This window comes from Dendrobates tinctorius, unplaced genomic scaffold, assembly GCF_039654945.1.
Source record: "Dendrobates tinctorius isolate UK_male_01 unplaced genomic scaffold, ASM3965494v1 ptg000120l, whole genome shotgun sequence".
Lineage (NCBI taxonomy): Eukaryota > Metazoa > Chordata > Amphibia > Anura > Dendrobatidae > Dendrobates > Dendrobates tinctorius.
The window spans coordinates 21,138,424-21,164,134 of record NW_027361788.1 but is presented as its reverse complement, the minus strand read 5'-3'; the positions used below and the strand labels follow the sequence as shown (position 1 = coordinate 21,164,134).

The window sequence follows — 25,711 nt, the reverse complement described above, 5'->3', positions numbered from 1 at the left end:
CTGCTAGGCTCTCTAATGTGGCATCCATGCTTGCCTTCTCTAACTGCGTCCTTCTCTCTTGGTCAGCTAGGCGTGACTGCACTAACTTAAGTTCCATCTCTTGGTCAGCAACGATTGCTCACATTTTGGCGGCCTCAGCATTTGCGCGGGCAATGGTGACCGCGCTGCTGATGGATGTAGTCTTTGAGGAGACAGAGGTAACAGATCTTGTTCTGTGTGATTTGTGAGACGTGGTGTCTTGGGGGAATGCTTGGGTGTGCAGAGATTGCTGTAACTGTATTAAGTCTCTGTGTAGCTGGAGACTTGAATCCCACTAGCTGGATGGCTGCCATTTCACTGAATCCCACTAGCTGGATGGCTGCCGTTTCACTGCTCTGTCCTCACTAAAGGAAGCAGACTCATGTAGCTATACAGGCATATAAACCGCTATACCGGGGTCCAATAAGGAGACTGTGATTGAGTCTGTGCTTTTATTGAACTTTAAAGTATATTGATGCGGTGAAACTGTAAATAATCATATTCATACAATCATTGCATGGCACAGCAGAAATACACATTATACATGTCATACATTGTGCATGAACATTTACACACTAGTAGCAGACCCAGGGGTACGACTGACTATGCTAGGCTAACATTAGGACAGAAATTAACTATGGGGAGCACAAATACATACCGGCAATGCAATCGCAAGGGGACAGCAATGGGTGCGCTCCTTCTTAGATACAGGATGAAGGAATATGTAGGGAGATGGAGGCTGAGCTACCATAATGCATTGCAAAAAGAGAGGGGAGGAGATTCAGACATAGAAAATAAAAAAAAACAGAAAATAAGACCGTGAACATGACTCTGGCCACTAGAGGGAGCCAATACACTGCAAACAAATAAAGATTACGAATATGTAAGTTTCTCTACACTCTTACTAATAAATAACTGCAAAATTGTAGAATCAGAGATTACAAATTAGATGTCGGAGACAGGACAATGTACATCTATGAAGATGTGAATAGCTCGTTAAGACTGATTTTACATGTATGACAATTCAAGGTCTGAGTACAGAATACAATGTCCAGGGCTGGTCATCGGGCTCCTGACCCGAACTGAGCAGGCTGAGGCAGACCCCTTGGATGGTTCATACTCGGACCATAAAGGTTGGACGTCTGAAACTGTCCTTGATTCAGACATCTGCAGCATTTTTGTATTTGATAGAGATTGTTCATGCGTGAGTTTATTTTTTGGGGGGTTTGCTGCGGCTAAAGTGAATGAGATTTCTAAAATCATATGAACATGCCGCTTATTTTTTCCTTGCGTTTTATTTTTTCCCTGCTTTCTTGCAGCCTTTTTCACCCATTTATCTACATGCTATGCAACCCAATCACAGTAAGGCCTCATTCAAATGTCCATTTTTGGCATATGAGTGCTATCTGCACTTTTCATGGATAACACTCGTACCTGTAATAGCCTGTGGCGCCATTCACACGTCCTTAATTTTTCACAGTCTGAGCGATCTCTTTGGAGACATGACCAATTTTGATCCGAGGGTTGGATCAAAGTCAGCAATGCAAGTCCATGGAATCGGCAGTGCCGGTCTATGGAATCGGCTGTGCCAATCTATGGAATCGGCCATGCCAGTCTGTGGTATCGGCCGTGCCAGTCTGTGGTATCGGCCGTGCCAGTCTGTGGATTCGGCCGTGCCAGTCTGTGGGTTCGGCCGTGCCAGTCTGTGGAATCGGCAGTGCCAGTCTGTGGAATCGGCAGTGCCAGTCTGTGGAATCGGAATTGCCAGTCTGTGGAATCGGAATTGCCAGTCTGTGGAATCAGGAATTGCTAGTCTGTGGAATCGGCAATGCCAGTCTGTGGAATTCGCAGTGCAAGTCTATGGAATCGTCAGTGCAAGTCTATGAGCCTGTGAAAAAAAAATCAAACCACACTTGGATGACATTCAAATATGGTTGATTTTCACAGTCTGTCAGAAAGGAGAAGGTTAAACTTTTTTTTCTCCATGTACGAGAAAAACTGATCCAAAAAATTTGGTCCGTTTTTCTCGTAGGATGTCTGACTGAGGCCTAATCTGATGGCTCAAATCACTACAATGTACTATGGCTCTCTGAAAATAGCACCAGCTTTACAAAGTGACAGCCAATATATTTATGGAAAACCAAATGGATCATAAATGTCATGAAAGCCAGCTTTGTAGCCGCAGACTGGTACTGAGACCTTTCTGAAACACATCTGTCCAGTCTATTTGTACAATGCAGCATTGAACATGAGAAGCCACTAGAGGACGCTCCTGCTCACCAATTTAATGCTGGCCAGGATTTTGGTGCAGATTTTACTGCTTACATGGCGCCTATACAATCATTCTTGTCTGAAAAATAATTGCTTTTCTGCTGCACGGACTGCCATCTAAGCTCTTGTTAATAAATTATACTCATCTTACTCCAGTTGGCCTTTAATTAAGACTGGATAAAAAATACTGATTTTAATAATCCCCCCCCCCATAATTACTCTTTGCGACTACTACCCTGCACTGGATATTAACGACACAGCAGAAAAAAACTTAAAGGGGCTGTCCAGAGAAAACAATCTGTGGGATAGGTTTTAACTTACTGATCGGTGGGCGATGACCCACTGCTGGGACCAGCATCAATAGTCGCAACGGGTAGTTTTCTGACCCATTTACAAAATGCCTGATTGCGGTTTCATTAATTTTCTATGGGTCTGCCAGAAAAACAAGCAGAGTGCATAAATGGAACTGCTATTAGCGCAATACATTTAAAGAGCGTGCAATGACTTGGGTTTTGAAGTTTTGCAGTGTATACTAAAAGAAAAAGATGTAAAAAAATAATACAAATCTGAGAACACAAAAATAAACACAAATTATATATGATATATATACAGTGGGTACGGAAATGGAAAGTGTTCAGACGCCTTTAAATTTTTCATTTTTTGTTTCACTGCAGCCATTTGGTAAATTCAAATAAGTTCATTTTTTTTCTGAGTACTGTACACTCTGCACCCAATCTTGACTGAAAAAAAGATAAATGTAGAAACTTTTGCAAATTTATTAAAAAAGAAAAACTGAAATATCACATGGTCATAAGTATTCAAATCCTTTGCTCAGTATTGAGTAGAAGCACCCTTTTGAGCTAGTATAGCCATGAGTCTTCTTGGGAATGATGCAACAAGTTTTTCACACCTGGATTTGGGGATCCTCTGCCATTCTACCTTGCAGATCCTCTCCATGTCCATCATGTTTGGATGGTGAGTGTTGGTGGACAGCCATTTTCAGGTGTCTCCAGAGATACTCAATTGGGTTTAGGTCAGGGCTCTGGCTGGGCCAGTCAAGAATGGTCACAGAGTTGTTCTGAAGCCACTCCTTTGGCATTTTAGCTGTGTACTTAGGGTCATAGTCTTGTTGGAAGGTGAACCTTCGGCCAAGTCTGAGGTCCAGAGCACTCTGGAAGAGGTTTTCATCCAGGATATCTCTGTACTTGGCCGCATTCATGTTTCCTTCAATTGCAACCAGTCGTCCTGTCCCTACAGCTGAAAAACACCCCCATAGCAAGATGCTGCCACCACCATGTTTCACTGTTGGGATAGTATTGGGCAGGTGATGAGCAGTGTCTGGTTTTCTCCACACATACCGCTTAGAATTATCACCAAAAAGTTCTATCCTCGTCTCATCAGACCAGAGAATCTTATTTCTCATAGTCTGGGAGTCCTTCATGTGCTTGTTTTATTTTAGCAAACTCTATGCAGGCTTTCATATGTCTTGCACTGAGGAGAGGCTTCCGTCGGGCCACTCTGCCATAAAGGCCCAATTGCTGGAGGGCTGCAGTGATAATTGACTTTCTGGAACTTTCTCCCATCTCCCTACTGCATCTGTGGAGCTCAGCCACAGTGATCTTGGGGTTCTTCCTTACCTCTCTCACCAAGGCTTTTCTCCACGATTGCTCAGTTAGGCTGGACGGCCAGATCTAGGAAGACTTCTGGTGGTCCCAAACTTCTTCCATTTAATAATTATGGAGGCCACTGTGCTCTTTGGTACCTTGAGTACTGCAGAAATTATTTTGTAACCTTGGCCAGATGTGTACCTTGCCACAATTCTGTCCCTGAGCTTCTTGGCCAGTTCCTTTGACCTCATGACTCTCATTTGATCTGACATGCACTGTGAGCTCTTATAAAGACATGTCTGTGCCTTTACAAATCAAGTCCTATCTGTTTAATTAAACACAGCTGGACTCCAATGAAGGAGTACAACTATCTCAAGGAGGATCACAAGAAAATGGACAGCATGTGACTTAAATATGAGTGCCTGAGCAAATGGTCTGAATACATATGAGCATGTGATAGTTCAGTTTTTCTTTTTTAATACATTTGCAAAAATATCTAGATTTCTTTTTTTTTTCAGTCAAGATGGGGTGCAGAGCATACATTAATGAGAAAAAAACTGAACTTTTTTGAATTTAACAAATGGCTGCAATGAAACAAAAAGTGAAAAATGTAAAGGGGTCTGAATACTTTCCTTACCCACTGTATAAATACACACACACAGTTGAAACTAGAAGTTTCCATAAACTATACATAAAGACACATCTGCATGTTTTTCTCAATATCTGACTTGAAATCAGAATAAACCTTTCCCAGTTTTGGTCAATTAGGATTACCATAATTATTAATATTTGCCAAATGCCAGAATAATGAGAGAGGATGTTTTAAGGCTTTTTTTTATTACTTACTGGAAAGTCAAAAGTTTCCATACATTTCATTAGTATTTGGTACCATTGCCCTTAAACTGAATGACTTGGGTAAAATATTTGGGATGTCCTTCAACAAGCTTCTCACAATAGTTGGTTGAAATTTGGGCCCATTTCTCCTGACAAATCTGGTGTAATTTATCCAGGTTTGTAGGTCGCCTTGCTCGCACACTTACCACCAGTGTTCCCCCTTCTGGGCGCCGCCGGCGAGTGACGTCAGCAGCGTGATCACATGACCTGATCACGCTGCTGGCGTCGCTCTGACCCGGTGTTCAGAGCTTCAATTGTACTGATGTCTGTATAGACGCAGTACAATTGGTCCCTGGGAGCCGGCACACGGCAGCTTCTCTGCGCCGGCTGTCAGCTTGACAGCCGACACAGAGAACGGCCGACTGCCAGGCCGGGGGGCAGCAGAATGCAGCCGCCGGGGAAGACACTGCGGACCGTCACATTAGGTGGCCTGACTGTGGGTCGCCTTCCCAGAGCTGTGGGGTACTCGGTACCGGGCCGGTCTCTCAGAGGGGAATGTCACAGCAGCGGTGACCCGGTCCGTGGCCCTGGGCGCCCATGTAAAAGGGATTGAGTGATGGATAAAGTTTATGAGTGAATGATTCGTGACACCACCTGTGGTGTTTGGCAATGAAGATATTAAGCCGACGCTGCAGACAGATCCGCTGGGACAGATGGTGGGGTGCAGCAATGATGGTGTAGCCCTCCACAGGCAGGGCTGTAGTCCCAGGGCAGAGTAGATGAAGAGGGAAGGTGTTGAGGAAGAGGGTGTAGTGTTTGGCACAGAGATGTAGCAGTGCTGGAGAGTTTGCAGGAAGAAGGCAAGGACACAACAGGGTGCAGTTTCTTTACCTTTACTTTGCTTGACAAATGCAGTCCAGGGTCCAGATTACAGATGGCACAGGAGCTGGCTGGCCTGGAAGCAACTCAGGAATCTCTCTATGCAGATAGGTTGTGTAGTCTCCTTCCTAGCGCTTACTTGAGGTACATGCAGTACTGTGTTACACTGAAGTTCCTCCTTCTCGTTCCCTCTCAGATCTACCTCGTATGGCAGACAGCTGTAGCCTTCTATCTCTTCTCTTGGCTCACCCGTTGCTGTTGTGCCTCCGAGTCTTAGGTGGGAATAGAGCATTTACAGCTTCCTATTCCTCTGGTTTCTGTTGCAGGACCTTCAGTATCCATACAACCGTGGAGACCAGGCTCCAGATCATGCGCTCCAGCTGGGAATGAGCTCTCAACTCCGCTCAGTCTCCCAGCTTCTGTCTCCACGTCTACACACTTCGGCCTCCTCACACTAACTCCTCATTTCCCTTCCTGGCCCTCAGAGAGCACTCCTCCCCCAATTCTGGTTCAGAGCTCCCTCTGCTGGCCCGGAGTGGGAACTGTGTTGCATGTTATGGTTAACTGCTAGAGAGACCCTTCATTGCTTCCATGCCTGACATCACCCACCCTGGAGGAAGGCAATGCCACTGTGGCGACCATACTCCTGGGGGCGCCACAACTGCGCCCCCACTGAAGGCTGCTCCCGGGGCACATGCCCCGGCTGCCCCCCTAAATACGCCTCTGCTTATAATTGTTTGTACAGATGAATGAGGCAACTTCTGATATCATGAAATTGTACCCAAGGATGAGCGAGACTCATTCAAATCCACAATTCTCTTCCTCATATCTTGGCTGATTTCTTGAGACTTTCCCATGATGCTACACAAAAAAGCACTGTGTTTCAGGAGTGCATTAAAATACATCCACAGGTGTGTCTCTAATTATCTCATATGTTGCTAAAAAAAAAACTATCAGGAGCTTCCAAACACATGAAATCATCAAACGGGCAGTCCAAAATTGTTTAAAGGCACTGTAATCTTAGTGTATGTAAACTTTTGACTTTGCAGTAAGTGTGAAGTTGTGAGGTTGTGGGTTATAAAAATCACCTAGACAGGATAAACAATGCAACTATTTTTATTCCATACATCCATGGTTGTACAACAAGTCCAGGTAGATGGCCAACATACAATGTCCTCAGTCCACAAGTTCCCAATCTGAGATCTGTAGTTCCACTGGCCGCGTACCATCCATGTAGTTCCATCCATCGTCTGCAGGAACATAGGCTGTGACTGCACACTATACCAGCTGGAGATACCAAAAGCTGTGGGTCAACCACTGTCTCCCAACTTTTGGTTGACCCACAGCTTTTGGTATCTCCAGCTGGTATAGTGTGCAGTCACAGCCTATGTTCCTCCAGACGATGAATATCACGACCGTAGCTCATGGATACCCCTTCAGCCAACAATCAATCTCCAAAACTCCATAGACTGTCCAGCCATCCAAGCTTTGATCCTATCTCTTCAAAGTCCCTCCAACAACTGCCTGATTGAACCTACAGCTCTGGCAAAAATTAAGAAACCACCACATCAAAACCCTGTCATGACCAGCCCAATCTCCAGACCTGAACCCCATTGAAAACCTCTGGAATGTAAGCAAGAGGAAGATGGATAGTCACAAGCCATAAAACAAAGAACTGCTTAAATTTTTGTACCAGGAGTGGCATAAGGTCACCCAAAAGCAGTGTGAAAGACTGGTGGAAAGCCAAGATGCATGAAAGCTGTGATTAGAAATCATGGTTATTCCACAAAATATTGATTTCTAAACTCTTCCTGAGTGAAAATATTAGTAATGTTGTTTCGAAATGATTATGAACTTGTTTTCTTTGCATTATTTGAGGTCTGCAAGCACTGCATTTTTTTTTTTGTTATTTTGACCATTTCTCATTTTCTGAAAATAAATACAAAATTTAGTGCTTGGAAATTCGAAGACATGTTGTCAGTAGTTTATAGAATAAAAGAGCAATTTACATTTTACTCAAAAATATACCTATAAAGAGAAAAATCAGACAAACTGAAAATTTTGCAGTGGTCTCTTAATTTTTGCCAGAGCTGTATGTGTTTTTTTCCTCGTCCCCCTTAAACATTTTCCTTTAGCTCACAAAATGAAGCATATTCCATCACCTGAGATTGCATGTGAGACCCCCTGTGGTGACAGCTCCCCTGGGTCTACTATCTAAAGGTCCCGTTACATTAAAAGACGCACCAGCAATCCCAACAACGATAAGACCTGGTCAGGATCGCTGGTGAGCTGTCAAACAAGCAGATCTCACCAGCGATCAGGACAAGCAAGGACGCTGGTATCCAGGGTAAATAGTGGGTAACTAAGCGCACGCGTCGCTTAGTTACCGCTGTGTACCCTGGATACCAGCGTGCTAACGCTGCAAGCTGGTATCCAAGGAAAACAGCGGGTAACTAAGCACGCACGGCGCTTAGTTACCCACTGTTTACCTTGGATACCAGCTCCCAGCGCGAGCACGCTGGTATCCCGGGTACACAGCAGGTAACTAAGCGCGCAAGGCGCTTAGTTACCCGCTGTTTACCTTGGATACCAGCTCCCAGCGTCTGCTTACAGCGCTGGGAGCTCGCTGATCGTTGGCTCCCACTGCCACATGCAGTGATGCGTGCTGGCCAGCGGGAGACCAGCGATCAAACAATGGCCCAGGACATTCCTGCACGATCAGCGATACCCGGCGGGGGGGTTGGTCGCTGATGCGTGCCACACAGCGAGATCGCTGATGCGTTACAAAATCGGTGACGCATCAGTGATCTCGCTAGCTATCTCGCTTAGTGTGAAGTACCCCTAAATCCACTCAATGGGCCTAGGCTGCAAGAACAATGGATTGCTAGGATGATTGCTTTATTACATTTACCTTTAGCAATCTACTGTCTGGCCTTAGGTATACATAAGTTCCAGCCTGCTCGTCACTGAATGTAAACACTGATTCCTAAGGATGAACTGACAAGCAAGAAAATCACTAATAAAACACAGCAAGAAAGTATCTAATAAAACATAACAATATTGATGCAACCGGTGTTCCGTGCTGGAAAAAGTCTCTATCTCTTAGAGCTGTGGACTCCACTCTACGCCCATTCGTCCTATAGTGGCCATCTCCTCACACTGTCATAAAAATGCCTTAAAACATTCTCGCTCTCATTATTCTGGCATTTGGCAAATATTAATAATTATGGTATTACTAATTGACCTAAAACGGGAAAGGTTTATTCTAATTTCATGTCAGATATTGAGAAAAACACGCAGATGTGTCTTTTTATATAGTGTATGTAAAGTTCTGGTTTCAACTGTATATACACACACACACAAATAAAAGGTTGCATGTACTCCAGAAAGCTGCCATTAGAAATAGCTCATCCCACAGAAAAAAAGTCTTTACATACCTCTGTCAATGGGAGAAAGGTGTTATTGTACAGGGGTATCCATTACCACCCCACAAACGATAAAAAAAAAATTGTGGCATTCAAAAATATAATTTATCCCACTAAAAAAAATAAAGTACTCCTATCCAGGGCCACCATTAGGGCATTACTGCCATTACTGGTGTTGGGGCCCGGTGAGCAGAAGCAATGATAAGGGGGGACCCGGACTGTGCGAGACACGCTGCGCAGTTGAGCCACTGTATAAATGGCCTGGCAGACTGGCACGCTAATTAATATACTTTGCTTTGCTTTATTAAGCACTTTGGCCACAGTCATTCACAGCCGCAGCTACTTACAATATTTGGCCGCAGCAGAGGGGCCGACTGTGTCTGACATCAGAGATGACAGATGCTGCCGGCCCGCCCTCTGTTCCTAAGCTGCCAGCGCGCTCTGGGCCCTTGAGGCACATTATATGCAGGAGTTGAGGGCCTGAAAGAGATGAGACGGAGACAGCGATGAGAATTGTGGAACAGCGGTTTTTAACCGCCGCCATGCCAAGAGAGGATCTGTCCACACTAAAATTCTGCTTGAAAATCTGTTGTGTGAGCTGGCCCTGACAATCGAGCAGCTGCCCGCATGCCCAATCACCTGCTCCACTCATTTCAGGGGGCGATGAGATTTACGGGGACCCCATTCTTGTGATCAGTGGGGCGGTCCCAAAAGTAGAACTCCCACTAATCTCAACAACAGGGGTCCAGTTTCTTTATCGACTCTGTAAGGTTTGAGGGTTGGAGGCAGAGCTAGGGTGGATCTTGGGTGGGGTCTCAAGGGCCCAAAAATGTTGCCAGTATGGGGTCCTGAAATTCCTGGTGGCAGCCCTGCTCCTATGGCTATGATGCCAAAATGCTGACCCAAACTGTTTTTAAATGCCCAATGTTTTTGATTTTTTTTTTTTGCTAACACCCCACATTATCATTTGTTGGATTTTTCCATGGCTTCGTGCTGTACATTGGACTGGTAAAGAAGCCAAAGATTAGCTAATACTGACCTTATACCACATGGCCATGACCCTTACAAAGCCACGCAGTAATTACTAATGTACGGTGTGTATCTTGACATCATTAATTAAAATGCTTGTAACATCCAATATGAAGATCCCCATTGGTGTAGCTTCTAAAATAGTGTTACAGTAGGAGAGCTTCACTATACTGGTACCTTACAAGCTCTGTAAACCAGTCCTGACAACCAAAACCAATCCAGCAAGATCTGTTCGTACCCAAACAGCAATTCTCTTCCACATTCTGCAAAAACACTGCAAGCTATTCTCCGTCCTTTCAGAGCGCTGCCATCTACGACCACTATTGTCCTTGTGAAAATGAGAAATATTGAGCTAAAAGTAGGTATTATTGGTAAAAAGGTAATTTTTTAATTTGGAGCTTCCAATCCTAAAAAGAAAAAAGATTAAACACCTATTGAGTCATAATGTTTACAATATACCTGGATAAATGCTTTGTTTCCAGTATGGGGGCTTTTAAGAGTCCGTATGTATTCTATCATCGTTTTTTCTATGACTAGAGCACAAACTCATTGTAGTCTATGGGGTAGTTTGATCTGAGTCACGAATCAAACTCACCCATACAATTTAATGGAAAAAGCAGCACAGTACGCAGACGCCATCTGTGGGTTTTGTTTTTTTTTTCGACTGCTGACATTTTTTTTGGTTGGAAGTTAGAAGCTTGGAATTTTCACAGACAAGTGAATAGCAGCATAGAATTTAATGAGTAGGTGTTTGAGATCAGTACACGACTTTGCATCATGTGAATATAACCTAGGAGGAATTGTTTGTCCAAAGTGGAGAACTCCTTTCAGTTAGTTACTGAGCTTAGACCTTGGGGACATCCAATGCCTGTGGTTATTATAGTAGTTGCCTACATAGGAGACATCTATGGGGGCAATGTCCCTCCCATTCAGCTTTGTGACCTGTTTGCATTCGACTGGTGCAGGAATCACACTTATACTAGAGGCTCAGGATGCAGAAAATGAGGAGAGAATTTGCAAGGTCAGGGGCCATGTGATTGTTCTTACAAGCCCCTGGAGTAAATATGGCTTCAATCAGCTGACAAACAAATGATACTCTTGTTCATGGGCTGATCACATCATTAACACATCTCCCTGTGTCCTGCTGTCACTGTACAGACTGTATGGGGACCCAATGATCATTTGCCCCATACAGCTTTTAATTATAAAAGACCTTTTAATGGGGTTGTATAATTCATGAACTTGATGAGTGGGTCCTGCATTAATAACATCTGTGTTTTACAGTTTAACACAGACAAAACATAATTGAAAGTGCAGCAGAGAAGATGATAGTTTTTTTTTTATAACAATTTGTTTAATGTTTACTTTGTTTTTCAGTTCTCTCTGGGAACTTGAACCCGTGATTGCTCAATCGCTTATACTATGTACTGCAATTCCATAATATTCTAGCATTGCGGTATTCAGTGAAATCACAGTTCTCCTATGGAGAGGAGCTTCATGGGAGGACCAAGTTGGTGGTGACTGGGGGCCTTTAGCAGGGCCCTGGTTGCTGTGGTAATCCATTGTTCCCAGCGATCACGCTATTTAAATTGATTGATGACAGGCAGATGTCGGATATGTAACATTGCCACCGGAATCTGCCTTGGTATGGTGCGGGCTTCATACATTCCTTATCGGCCTGTGATGTAAATATACGTCATAGGTCATTAATGGGTTCATTTTATCACTTCGATTAAGTTTGTTAAAGGAAACTGGGTCATTAATATGATGGAAGAGGACATGATCTGAGACACAGCAGGCTCAGCCTTAATTGCGGCAATGGGGATTAAGTTCATAATAATCTCTCATCGTGGCTTCCTCTAGAATCCTCTGAACGGGATTTTCCAGGAAACCATTGCAAAATCTTATCAATCCAGTAACAATTATTTCCTACCAGGCTATTTTTTTTTTTTCTCTACTGAAAATGTTGCTACATCTTAGACCATGCAATCCAATGTCTTGCCAGTCAAACTGATATCAGGATGTGACAGTATAAAGAAAAAATGGGGTGTAACCACATGTTGCGTTAGAAAGAAAAATATGTGAGAATCCGCATTTAATGATGTCTCCATCTTGGCACCTTACTTTAATAATGTCCCCCATTCTGGGCCCTTTCTGTTATAATGTTCCCCATCCTGGGCCCTTCTGTAATAATATCCTCTGTCTTAGCCCCCAATCCAGTAATAATGTCTCTCATCCTATGCCCCTTCCTATTATAATGTCCCCTGTCCCGGGCCTCTTCCTGGTATAATGTCCCCCTTTCTGGCCCCTTCCTAGAATAATGTTCCCCTGTCATGGGCCCCTTCCTGAAATAATGTTCCCTGTCTTGGGTCACTTAGTGTAATAATGTCCCTCATCCTGACCTATTCTTGTAACAATGTCCCCCATCCTGGTGTAATGTCCCCTAACCTATAACAATGTACCCCATCCTGGGCCCCTTCCTGGCATGATGACCCCCATCCTTGAGTAATATCCTCCATGCTGGGCCCATTCCTTGTATAATGCCCCCCATCCTGGTCTAACAGCCCCATCCTAGGCCCCTTCCTGGTATAATGCCTGTTCTACCACTTTTCCAAAACATTAACCCCTTCCCGACATGCGCCGTACATATACGGTGCTGCGGGAGCTGCATTCCCACAAACCGCAATATATGTAAACCAAAAAACAAAAATGGAGTATAGAAACACCACCAAAGAAGTAAAAGACAAAAGTTCATTAACTGAGAAAAAAACATATAAAATCCAAGATATAACATACATAATAGAACAAGGAGGAGAATAAAATGATGAAAACAAACTGATGCAGCAGCGAGAGGGCAGACACCTAATTACCCAAGGGTAAGTGGGAATATCTAGTAAAGTGCATATCATAAGTGGCAGTAGTACATAAGCACTGAAAAGGATGGTGCTCAAACAAATATATAGTAAAAATATTGCCAAACTTATAAATAGAGACAATCATGAAGTGGCAGCATCCGCACGTCTTCCCGCTGGCGCCTTGACGCGCATTTCGAATTCAAGCTTTATCTCCCCCATTAAAAAAATGATATAAATGTGGTATCACTGTAATCATGCTGACCCAAAGAATAAAGCTGACTGATCAATTTTACCACACACGGAACGGTGGAAAAAAAAAATGCAATTCCTGAATTGCTGTTTTTTGTTCTTTCTACCTCCCAAAAATCGGAATAGAAAGGATCAAAAAAAGTCATGTGTCCAAAAATAGTACCAATAAAAACTTCAACGTGTCCTGCAAAAAATAAGCCCCTTCATGTCTCTGTCAGACAAAATATGGAAAAATTATAGCTGTCTAAATATGGCAATGCAAAAAATTAGTTTTTGCAATAAAAAGCGCCATATAGTGTGTGACAGCAGCTAAACATGAAAACCTGATATAAATCTGGTATCGTTGTAATCGCACCGACTCAAAGACTAAAGTCGCCTAATCACTTATACCACACGATGAACTACGTAAAAAATAAATAAAACCCAATTCTTCTCCTGCTGTTGATTTGTTCATTCTGTCTGCCAAAGATCGCAGTAAGGCTCAGCTCACATTTATCCTGCGCACTGCGCTAAGCGCATACACCAGGGTTTCCGTGTAAATCTCTGAAATACGTGATTGAAACGGAACCCCCGGTGGAAAATTCGCTATAATGAGGCAGAAGGAGGCACTGTGGACGCCGTGTGACCTGTGATCTGGCGGTGTCCGTCTTTTTAGGCGTGCATAAAAGCGCCATTGGCTAAAGTTTTGTGCACTTCTGAAAAGAAGGACAACGCTGAACAGAAGCCAGACAGAGTCCAGAGTAACTCTGCTGCCTCATTATAGTGAATAGATCCCTCGGGGGTTTCACCTGAATCATGTCACTCAGAGATTTAGATGGAAACCACAAAGTGCTCAGCGTAGAATGCTGGATACATGTGATCCCAAACGTTATGTAAAATGTTCCCAATAAAAGCTTCAACTCAATCCACAAAAAAAAAAAGTTTTCACTCAGGTCTGTCATCTGTCAATGGAAATATAGGGGGCTTACACGTTACTGCTAGTACAAAAGCTCTGAAAAGCTAAATGGCTCCTCTCCCTCAAAAGAAACTCCCAAATCCAAATGCCCCTCTCCCTTCTAAGCCCCACAGTGTACCTAAGGGTATGTGCACACGTAGTTTTTAGTCTCTGCGGATTTTGTAGAGAAAACCGCAGGAAATCTGCAGGACAAAGTGCTGCGGTTTTTCTGCGGTTTATCTGCGGATTATCTGCGTTTTTTCTGCGGTTTTGCCCTGCGGTTTTACACCTCAGCGTTTCTGCACCAAACAATTGACATGCTGCGGATTGTAAACCGCAGCAAAACCGCGCGGAAAAAAACGCAGCATGTGCACAGCTTTTTTTTATTTCCATAGGAAATAAAGGTACTGTACAACGCAGCAAAATCTGCTGTGTTTCTGCAGAGCCAAAAACGCTGCGGAAACGCAGCAGAATCCGCAGCGTGTGCACATACCCTAAACCACATATAGTGTCCACTGTAGCGATGAGAGCCCACCCTACTTACGGTTGCATGTCTGCTGAAGCATGAGCTAGTTATACTGTACTGGGCACTACAACGTATTGAGCACTACAATGACAGTTTTCAATTTTCACTCAACATTACTGCTTGTTTCTGGAAAACACCCACGGAGTCAAAATCGTCATTACACCTGTAGATAAATTCCCAAAGGGAGAATAATTTACAAAATGTGGTCACTTGAGGGGGGGATTCTGCTTTTCTAGCTTTTAGGGGCTCCGTATATGGAGTCTGCTAGCTAGTCTAGGAAAATCTGCGCTCCAGGAGGCAAATAGTGCTCCGTTCCTCCCGAGTCTCTCCGTGTGGCTAAGCAGTACTGTACAGCCACATATAGGGTATTTCTACATTCAGAAGAATTTGTGGAACAAATTTTGGTATGAAAATGTAAAATTTTGGGCTAACACACAATCTTGATAGCAAAAATGTAAATTAATGTAAATTATTTTTTCTTCACTGCCCAATGGTATAAAATTCTGTGACCCACCAGTGGTGTAAATATGATCACTGCACCCCTAGATGAATTAATTGAGTGGTGTAGTTTGTAAAATGGGGTCACTTATGGGAGGGGTTCTGCTGCCCTGGCACCTCAGGGGCTCTGCCAATGTGACAGGGTGCCCTCAAACCAGTGCAGCAAAATCTGCACTGTAATATGGCACTCCTTCCCTTCTGAGCTTTGCACTGTGAATCAAAAGTAGTTTTTGATCACAATTGCACAACAAATTTTGAGGTCCATTTTCTCCTGTTACCCTTGTGAAAATGCAAAATTTGGGGCTAAAAATAATTTTTGTGGTAAAAATGTGTTGTTTTTTTTTTATTTTCATGGCTCAACGTTATACAGTAAACTTCTGTGAAGCACCTGGGGGTTCAAGGTTCTCAATACACATCTAGATAAGTCCCCTGAGGAGTCTAGTTTCCAAAATGGTGTCACTTGTGGGGGTTTCCCCTGTTTAGGCACATCAGGGGCTCAAAAAACGAGACATGTCATCTGCTAATTATTCCAGCAAGTTTTTCATTCAAAAAGCAAAGGGCGCTCCTTCCCTGCCATGCGCTCAAACAGTAGTTTTCCCCCACCTATGGGGGAACGTTGTACTCAGGACAAATTGCACAACAAATTTTATGGTCCATTTTCTCCTGTTGTGGTTGCAAAAGTAAAAGAAATAGGTATAAAGGAAAATGTTTGTAAAAAAAAAAAAAAAAGCTAAATATTTATTTTTTTTTCTTCCACATCCCATTAATTCCTGTGAAACACCTGAAGGGTTAATAAACTTCTTGAATGTGATTTTTAAGCACCTTGAGGGGTGCAGTTTTTAGAATGGTGTCACTTTTGGGTATTTTCTGTCTTATAAGCTCCTGACCCTCACTTCAAATATGAGGTGGTCCCAAAAAATGGTTTTGTAAATTTTGTTGTAAAAATGAGAAATCGCTGATCGACTTTTAAACCTTGTAAGTTCCTAATTAAAAAAATTTATGTTTCAAAAAAATTGTGCTCCTGTAAAGACGACGTGTGGGAAATGTTATTTATTAACCATTTTGTGCGATATAACTGATTTAAGGGAATAAAAATGAAAAGTTTGAAAATTGCTAAATTTTTGCCAGTTTTACGATTTTTCAGAAATAAACATAAGTCATATCAAAGAAATGTTATCACTATCACAAAGTACAATATGTCACAAAAACAATCTCAGAATCAGCGGGATCCGTTGAAGCGTTCCAGAGTTATGACCTCATAAAGGGACAGTGGTCAGAAATGTAAAAATTGGCCCGGTCATGAAGGTGAAAACAGGCTTCGGGGTGGAGGGTTAAAAAAAGAAATAATTCTCCTTACCTTCCTCCACTCCCACAAAGTTTGTTGTCTTGTATAGCCTGCAGCTGACTCATGACGTCACTGCCATACGCTGCTCCCTCTGATAGGCCGGCGCCGTGTATTGCAGTGCAGAGAGACGGTGGGTGTCTGCACAGCAATAACACCTTAGCTGAAATAGGCGCTGGCATCGGCGGCCCCCCCCCCTCCCGTACAGGCCCGATCATGGCAGCACCCTCTGCGACTGCGATCGTTACACCCCTGGTCATCAATATCAGATTGTTGGGGGTCACACACCTGGCATGCCCACCGATCCGATGCTATTGGCTTCATTTACCAGATATAAGTAATGGATGGGGGCGAATGGTGAGTGGTCGCTGCCGAGTACTGTACTTTATATCCCGTTGTCTGAGTGTTAACGGAGCGTCAATTGTAGCCCTTCATTAAAGGTCACAGAGCCCTAGGCAGATGCCTACTCATTGTCACAGCGCTACATACCTCCTCCATCAGTATACGGCCACATTAAAGGGGTTTCCTGGATTTGGTAAACTCGTCACCCAACTGCAGTTTGTTTAAAAAGAACAAACAAACTGTACTTTACTCATCCTTCCTTGGTCTAGCACTGTGTATCCTCCGCTGCTGCCAGGGTCTGTTTGTCTGCAGCGCTGACCTCACTTCGATAAAACTGCAGCCAATCTATGAGCTCAGCGGGTCTGCCTGAGTTGACCGAATCAGCTGCCCAGCTCACCACCGAATCAGCTGCCCAGCTGACCACCGAATCAGCTGCCCAGCTCACCACCGAATCAGCTGTCCAGCTCACCACCGAATCAGCTGCCCAGCTCACCACCGAATCAGCTGTCCAGCTCACCACCGAATCAGCTGCCCAGCTCACCACCGAATCAGCTGCCCAGCTCACCACCGAATCAGCTGCCCAGCTCAACCCCGAATCAGCTGCCCAGCTCACCACCGAATCAGCTGCCCAGCTCAACCCCGAATCAGCTGCCCAGCTCAACCCTGAATCAGCTGCCCAGCTCACCACCGAATCAGCTGCCCAGCTCAACCCCGAATCAGCTGCCCAGCTCACCACCGAATCAGCTGCCCAGCTCACCACCGAATCAGCTGCACAGCTCACCACCGAATCAGCTGCCCAGCTCACCACCGAATCAGCTGCCCAGCTCACCACCGAATCAGCTGCCCAGCTCAACCCCGAATCAGCTGCCCAGCTCACCACCGAATCAGCTGCCCAGTTCAACCCCGAATCAGCAGCCCAGCTCAACCCCGAATCAGCTGCCCAGCTCACCACCGAATCAGCTGCCCAGCTCACCACCGAATCAGCTGCCCAGCTCAACCCCGAATCAGCTGCCCAGCTCATCACCGAATCAGCTGCCCAGCTCACCACCGAATCAGCTGCCCAGCTCACCACCGAATCAGCTGCCCAGCTCAACCCCAAATCAGCTGCCCAGCTCACCGAATCAGCTGCCCAGCTCACCACCGAATCAGCTGCCCAGCTCAACCCCGAATCAGCTGCCCAGCTCACCACCGAATCAGCTGCCCAGTTCAACCCCGAATCAGCTGCCCAGCTCAACCCCGAATCAGCTGCCCAGCTCACCACCGAATCAGCTGCCCAGCTCACCACCGAATCAGCTGCTCAGCTCACCACCGAATCAGCTGCCCAGCTCAACCCCGAATCAGCTGCCCAGCTCATCACCGAATCAGCTGCCCAGCTCAACCCCGAATCAGCTGCCCAGCTCAACCCCGAATCAGCTGCCCAGCTCAACCCCGAATCAGCTGCTCAGCTCACCACCGAATCAGCTGCCCAGCTCACCACCGAATCAGCTGCCCAGCTCAACCCCGAATCAGCCGCCCAGCTCACCACCGAATCAGCTGCCCAGCTCACCACCGAATCAGCAGCCCAGCTCACCGATTGGCAACCGTTCAGTCAACGTGATGTTAGCGCTGCAAACAATAACAGATGGAAAAAGCAGCGGTAGAGACAGAGCTGGACCAGAAGAGGGTGAGTAAGGCGCAGTTTTGTTTTTTTCAAACTGCAGCCAGGAGCCAATCACCGTATTCTAAAGTGAGATTTGAAGCTTTGGGACCAAAAAGCATCTGAATCTGGGTGCGACTGTACCACCTTCACCCCCAATAGTCACATCTTGTCTACTATCATCGGGCAAAGCTGAAGGAAGCCTTGTCCTATATGACTACTGGGATATACTGCACAGCAGGGCGGGGGAAGGGCATGGATTGACTTTAGCTGGCACCCCACTGACTGTGCTTTGTTTTCTTTTACAAGGCCGTGAACCAATTTTGTGTACAGACATTTTTTTTCTTTTTCTTTTGTTCTTCGATTTTTTTTTTTTTTAATTTTATATTATGTTTCTTTACCTTTTTGATTTTCTTTCTCTTTATCTTGTTTGTTTCATGGTTTGGTTTTTCTTTTTTTGTTTCATTTGGGATTTTTTGTTTTTCTTTGCTTTTTGACTTTTTTCTTTGTTAAGTTCTGATACATGTCGGCAGGAGTAGTAGCAGCGTTTTTCTACAGTTCGGCCACATGCACACATTGAGTATTTGGTGAGTTTTTTACCTCAGTATTTGTAAGCCAAAACCAGGAGTGGGTGATAAATGCAGAAGTGGTGACTGTTTCTATTATGCTTTTCCTCTGACTGTTCCACACCTGGTTTTGACTTACAAATACTGAGGTAAAAACTCACCAAATACTCAATGTGTGCATGTGGCCTTCTACATAAAAGCAATGCAGATTTTAATCGGCTCATTGCATTTTTTTTTTTTTTTTAATAATCTGGGTCACTTGAAGATTTCCGCAAACCGAGTTATTCCACGTCTACAATCTGTCCTACGCGGCAGACATGGCTTCTGTCCTCGGTCATTGTTCTGAGGAGCTTGCACTCATTGCCTTGTGAATGGCGAGTAGTGTGCACATGTCTAGTTCCTGGCTTCCTCTGGGCTGGGGATGGGTCCCTCCCATTTTGGCAGGGTTTCTAGTTCAGGAGGAGGAGTGGAGTGACTGTTCAGTCAACACAGCTGGCTATCTGCCCCTACAGATAAGGGACACGAGGTGCCCCACACACAGGGCACGGCCACATCAGGTGCCAGCCCCTCAGCTGTGACCATGCAGACCCAGGGCACCGACCCAGAGAGTGCTCAGGCACTGAAGACGCAGAAGCAGCAGATGGCTGACATGCTGAGGGAACTGAAGCAGACCAGGCTCCAGAAAATATGGATCCCTCACCAGAGTGAGAGGCTGCAGCAGAGGAGAGGATGTGAGTGCACTCACCCATAGCTGATCCTGGGGGGACACTGAGGTCCAAGTAGGAAGCTGCTTTCCTATCACCTTGTCTGTGTGCATAACATGACTGCTCCTTGCTTTTCCTGGCAAATATTAATCTGACCCTACAGGGGTGACATGATGGCGGTGACTGTAATGGCAAACTGCTAAGATTTGCCAGTGTGCAAAATACTTAAATGCATGTATACAGTCATTTTCAGTAAATATTTTGCCTTTTTTTGCCTCAGTGTTGCATTGTCTATTGCTGGCTGCAGAATTAGTTAACTGAGAATCTGTCAGAGAGCTCAAGAAGTTTGTAACTTTTTTTTCTGAGCTCCTCTCCACTACATCAAAGTAAAATATGCCTGGGAACAACCCATTGTCAGTAAATATTTTGCACCCTTTGTCTTCTTGGGCCTATGTTTTGCATTGTCTATTGCTGGCTGCTGCAGAATTAGTTAACTGAGAATCTGTCAGAGAGCTGTTCTGATAGGAGTGTTTGTAACTTTTTTTTTTTTTTTTCTGAGCTCTGCTGATTTGTTTACAGACCACATCAAAGTTAAAATATGGCAGGAAAAAAAGAGAATGCAAAACCCAAACAAGGCAAAATAAGGAAAACCGATTGCAAACATGATTTTTAGCCTAAAATACATGCATTTAAAGGGAAAAAATGTTTCCAAAGCTGGACAACCACTTACATTGATGGGGATGCTTTTCACAATTTCTTATTGTTTTCCTGAATTCCTGTTTATACTAATATCCCCGCTGTCGAGATGTTGGAGAATTTACAGTGGGCGCAGATCAAAAAGTCTATGCATTTTTTCATATTTCTCATTTTAGGGTGGCTGCGGACCTCCCTACCCCTCGTCTATGGCAGGGTTCCCCAAATCCAGTCCTCAAGGCCCACCAACAGGTCATATTTTCAGGATTTCCTGAGTATTGCTCAGGTGATAGTTGCATCGCCTGTGCAATACAAAGGAAATCCTGAAAACATGATCTGTTGGGGAACCCTGGTCTATGGCACGCACTAGTCAATAAAAGCTATTTCTGGTGGATGGACTGTAATGAGCACACCCCTACCTAAGTAGAGGGACAGGGCATCTTTGTCCTAATTTTTTTTTTTTTTTTGCATGGTTAGACCTTCATTCATGCTTCTGTGATAGACTGTAAACTGTTCATGGATTGGGGCGTTTTTCCATCTTTTATGGAAAAGTAAGTATTACATCTCTCCAGTGGGAGATATTGTAGATTATAATACTTTGTCTTTACCCTTAATTGTAAGCAGTGTGGGAGGAAACCCAGGCAACCACGGGGAAAACATACAAACTCATTATTATAATAATCATAATAAATTTTATTTCTATAGCGCCGACATATTCCGCAGCACTTTACATTTCAGAGGGGACTTGTACAGACAATAGACATTACAGCATAACAATAATCACATACAGTAGATTATAACATACCAAGAGGAAAGAGGGCCCTGCTCACAAGATTACAGTCTATGAGGAAAAAGGTAGACACGAAAGGTGGGTGGTAACAGTTGCCCTGATTGTATGGACCAGCCATAATGTTAAGTGTGTAACAGTACAGACACAGAGGGCTAATGGATGCATAAAGCATGTGGGAACATGATGCGGGGAACCTGGTTATGGTAAAACTTTTGGCTGTGCCACACAGGGATAGATTAGGTTAATGTGTTGAGGCGATAGGCCAGTCTGAATAAATGTGTTTTCAGGACACGCTTAAAATTGTGGGGATTGGGGACTAATCGTATTGACCTGGGAAGTGCATTCCAAAGAATTGGTGCAGCACGTGTAAAGTCTTGGAGACGGGAGTGAGAGGTTCTGATTATTGAGGATGCTAACCTCAGGTCATCAGCAGAATGGAGGGCGCGGGTAGGGTGGTATACTGAAACAAGGGAGGAGATGAAGGGTGGTGCTGAGCTATGGAGGGCATTGTGGGTGAGGGTAATAAGTTTATACTGAATTCTGGAGTGGATGGGTAGCCAGTGTAATGACTGGCACAAGGTAGAGGCATCGGTGTAACGATTGGTGAGGAATATGATCCTGGCTGCAGCATTCAAGACAGATTAGAGGGGGGAGAGTTTGGTAAGAGGGAGACCGATTAGAAGAGAGTTACAATAGTCGAGACGAGAATGAATAAGAGAAACAATAAGAGTTTTTGCGGAGTCAAAAGTAAGAAAAGGTCGACCATCCAGGGCACTTTGAAGTGTTTCATTGTAATGCTTCAATGCAGAATCAGGACATGAGAGGGAGGAGATAGGGGCCAATGATGACTGAAAGTTCTTCATAAGTTTCTGGGTGTTAATGGCCTGTATGTTTCTATAAATATGGATATGATGTTGTCCTCTCCTCAGTGGGATTTGAATCCAGGACCCCATAATCGATCGGGGTCACATTGCTATCAATCGCTAGAGATCCAAAGTCAGCCGTGAGATGACTTCTCTAACATTTTATTTTGGATTTAATCCTCCAGTTGCTATGACTGTCCGATAATCTAGAATATCTAGTACATCTCAGGTCCAATTAAAGGTGCAGTGCCATTTTAAAGAAAAAAAAAAATATCCTTAATGCACCACATCTAGAAGTATATAATCCCTGGTGGTCCAGATCTGAGACCCACATTCATTCCCGAAAACAGGAAGCCTTCGAATGAATGGAGCGGTAATGAGTAATTGCGACCACCAGTCCCATAGACAGTTGATAGAGCGGTAGTACTGCTCCATTTACATAGGGGACTTTGGGACTCTCCATGCTCATACATTAATTCTGTGCATAGGTGAAATATTTTGTTTATGGGACATCCAATAATAAAAGATTTGATTGTTTTGCGGGTGACTATAATGCTAAGCCATATACTTGTCACCCTTCAACAAGTGGCTGAAAACTTTTTTTACGACCTGTATGGATCTCCTCGAGGTTTTACTGAGATGTGACATGGCGTGCGTTGTGTGCGGCATTTCGCCCTCTCGTCCACATGCCTCTGATTTAGATTCCAGTGGATTTGTGTTGAGTGTGGACACTCCACGGTCAGAGCTGCTGATCTTTGCGTTACATTTCACAAGCTCTGTAAACACACCAAACCTTTTTTTTTTTTCTCTTTTACTCTTATTTAAATACATTTTTGGGACTTTGAGACTTGATGGAGGTCATGGACGTTTTTCTTATCTCTATCCTATTTATTGAGGTTGTACTAATTTTCTATATTTCATACTACAAAGTCAAAATCATTTAGTATAAACCCAGATTATCCCCTGTGCACTCTGTCCATGGTGCTGGTATAGTGGGGTCCTGAAACGGCCTATCCCGCTTCTTCCTTTCATACTTGTAAGGGGGTATCTAAAGGTAGCAGTCACATCCTAAACGTCCCTACACATATTAGCAGTGGAACCAGCTGATCATCTAACGGGTGTGTGTGTGGGGGTGGGTCTCCTGACTCTATTTATGGAAGCAGATGTCATGAGAAAGAAGGATAATACATGTTAATTTCAACATGTTTGATCTTTTGTTTTGCCACGATAAGTAAGAGATGTCTGGCAGCAAGCAGTCTGAAAGCACATGCACGCTCAGCCTAAATGAACAAGCATGTGATGGTTGAAAATGGCAAAATAAAGGGTAACCTCATCTTTAAATGCCCTCAGACAATTTTGAAAAAAACTTGTCCAAGTATAAGTAATCTAGTCTACCCGCTCGACTTGCCTCATACCCTTTTTTTTTTTTTTAAAGCTCTAGAAGCTGGCACAGTTGTATAGGGCAGACAGCCCAGATGGAGATGGCAACAAGTCTTCGAATGTTACTGCTGCGCATAAGAATGATACTTCCCTGGCTTTCATAAGAACGCCAGCCCTATTCACCAGCATGGCAGATGGCATGGTGCCCATGGTCACTGTGCTCACTCCAGTTGTATTAAATCCACAATCAGAAGAAATCAAGTATTTGTCCGCCACTTAAGTAGGCGTTTATGGTTATTGTCCGGCGAATACACTTATGTACTATAAATCCAGAAATGGCCATAGTTTGGACAATTGTCAGGGCGTGCGTCCACTATTAAAACCTATGCCATGGTAAATGTAAATGCCACTTAAAAAAAAAAATTGAATTAAATATCTTGCAGAAATCCCTGAGCTCCCTTGATTCTGCCGCTCTTTTCCATTTTGCACTGTGTTGCTCCATTGCAGAGATGTTTACATTTGTTGCTTTTGGAGAGCAGTATGTGAAATTTTTGCTTGCAGACCAACTGAGCGTTTCTTCAGTCGTCTCTGGGGGGTGCTTTCACCCCTCCATCCCAGACGACGCTGCCAATAACAGTTAGGCAGCATCAGAGACTGATACACTACTAGACTAGAGTTGTGATTGGTACCATCTAGGTGGAAAAGGTTAAAGCGCATGCTCAAAGAGAGGACTTTGAAGAAATGCCGAGTTGGCCTGCAAGCAGAAATTTCACATTCTGTGCTCCAAAAGAAAAAAATATGAATATCTCTGCAATGGAGCGACGCAACACAAAATGGAAAAGAGTGGCAAAATCAGGGGAGCTCAGAGATTTTTGCAATGTATTTAGTGCAATTTGTTTGAGCAAGTGATAGCACCTCTTTAAAGCAGTTGTTGAGGATTAAAATTAAAAATTTATATATCCTGAGGATATGTCACTAATGTCAGATAGGATGGGTCCAATACACGACACCGCACTAATCAGAAGTCATTAGCTCATTCGGCTGCTGGATATAAAGAATGAATGGAGCTGAACAGCTCAGGTCAATCTGTAGCATCTGCTGCTGAGAATCACAGATCAACTCCTATCCTCTTTAATCAGAGCTTATCTGCTGTTCCAGGAGTGGGTCCTTTTTAGAGCCCTGTTTTCAGGATCGGTAAGGGTCTCAATGGTTGGAGCCCTTGTGATCAGCAAGTTTTCACCTATAGTACCATAGGTAATAATTTGCAAAAATGGAAATAACCTATTTATTAGGGAATTTCTATAGTGGAAATAAATAACTACCTTTTCCACTATTCAATGGAATTGACCTTTTCCACTATCCCAAGGAATCGCCAACTTCTTGGAAATTAATGTAGGGGTTGAGCAAACCATGGTTGGCTGAGACTGAGCTGTTTCTGGAAGGAAAAAAAAACAGATGCTTATTTTTTTTTCAATACTTTTTGTTTTCTCCTACATTGAGCATCGGTAAAAAGTACTTTTCCATGCCCCTCACCGAATAAAAAGTTAGGGGGCTGTGGTTCCTGTCATCAAGTTCTGGGAACCTTTGGTTGCTGAAAAATTAGGTGTGAAGTAGGGGCACAAGTCATTGCCATTTATCATATTTGGCCAATATTAAAGCTCCTCATCCATCTTTTGCAGCCTCTATACCTCAGTTCACCAACTCCCCCACGATGATCATCATGGTGGGGCTCCCTGCCCGAGGAAAGACGTACATCTCCAAGAAACTTACCCGCTACCTCAACTGGATTGGAACCCCAACAAAAGGTAAACGGCTACACCAGTGTGATGGTGCCACTTTCATGATTTCAATCACCTTACGTTCCCCCTATATTTTTCACAGTCCAAGAATAATCAGATATTTGGCTCCTTATAACAAGAGTTTGACACTTAAAGGGAACCTGTCGGGACAATGTTACTACTGCATATACAGTACTAGTATGGCTGTATGTATTGTAGAACAACAAGAAAACTGATACCTGTCTTGTAGTAATCCGAAGTGCCAGTGTTGAGATATCAAGCTATAAAGCCACATGCAAATGAGCTTGGAAGTGCATTGAGGGAGTGTTGATACATTCTGCTCCTAATGCACTTCCAGGTTAATTTGCATGTGATTTCAAAGCTTGATATCTCAACACTGGCAAATAGGATTACTACAAGATAGGCATCATTTTTATTGTTGTACTAAGACCTATACATCCTTATCACTAATTTCAGAAGTAAAATCTCCCT

At 43.9% G+C, this 25,711-nt stretch overlaps 1 protein-coding gene across 5 annotated transcripts in view; it reads left to right on the top strand.

The window, feature by feature from the left end:
- Positions 1-25,711, top strand: part of PFKFB1 (6-phosphofructo-2-kinase/fructose-2,6-biphosphatase 1) — an 89,004-nt gene that overhangs the window by 24,462 nt on the left and 38,831 nt on the right. For 3 of the 5 annotated variants that reach the window (XM_073590869.1, XM_073590868.1, XM_073590870.1), the window contains exons 1-2: positions 19,450-19,742; positions 25,121-25,246. In XM_073590869.1, the coding sequence (XP_073446970.1) occupies positions 19,592-19,742; positions 25,121-25,246 (277 nt within the window). In that variant the 5' untranslated portion in view covers positions 19,450-19,591. Of the gene's footprint in view, positions 1-19,449; positions 19,743-20,885; positions 20,960-25,120; positions 25,247-25,711 lie in introns of those variants that run through there. The other 2 variants (XM_073590873.1, XM_073590872.1) reach the window with 2 other exon arrangements.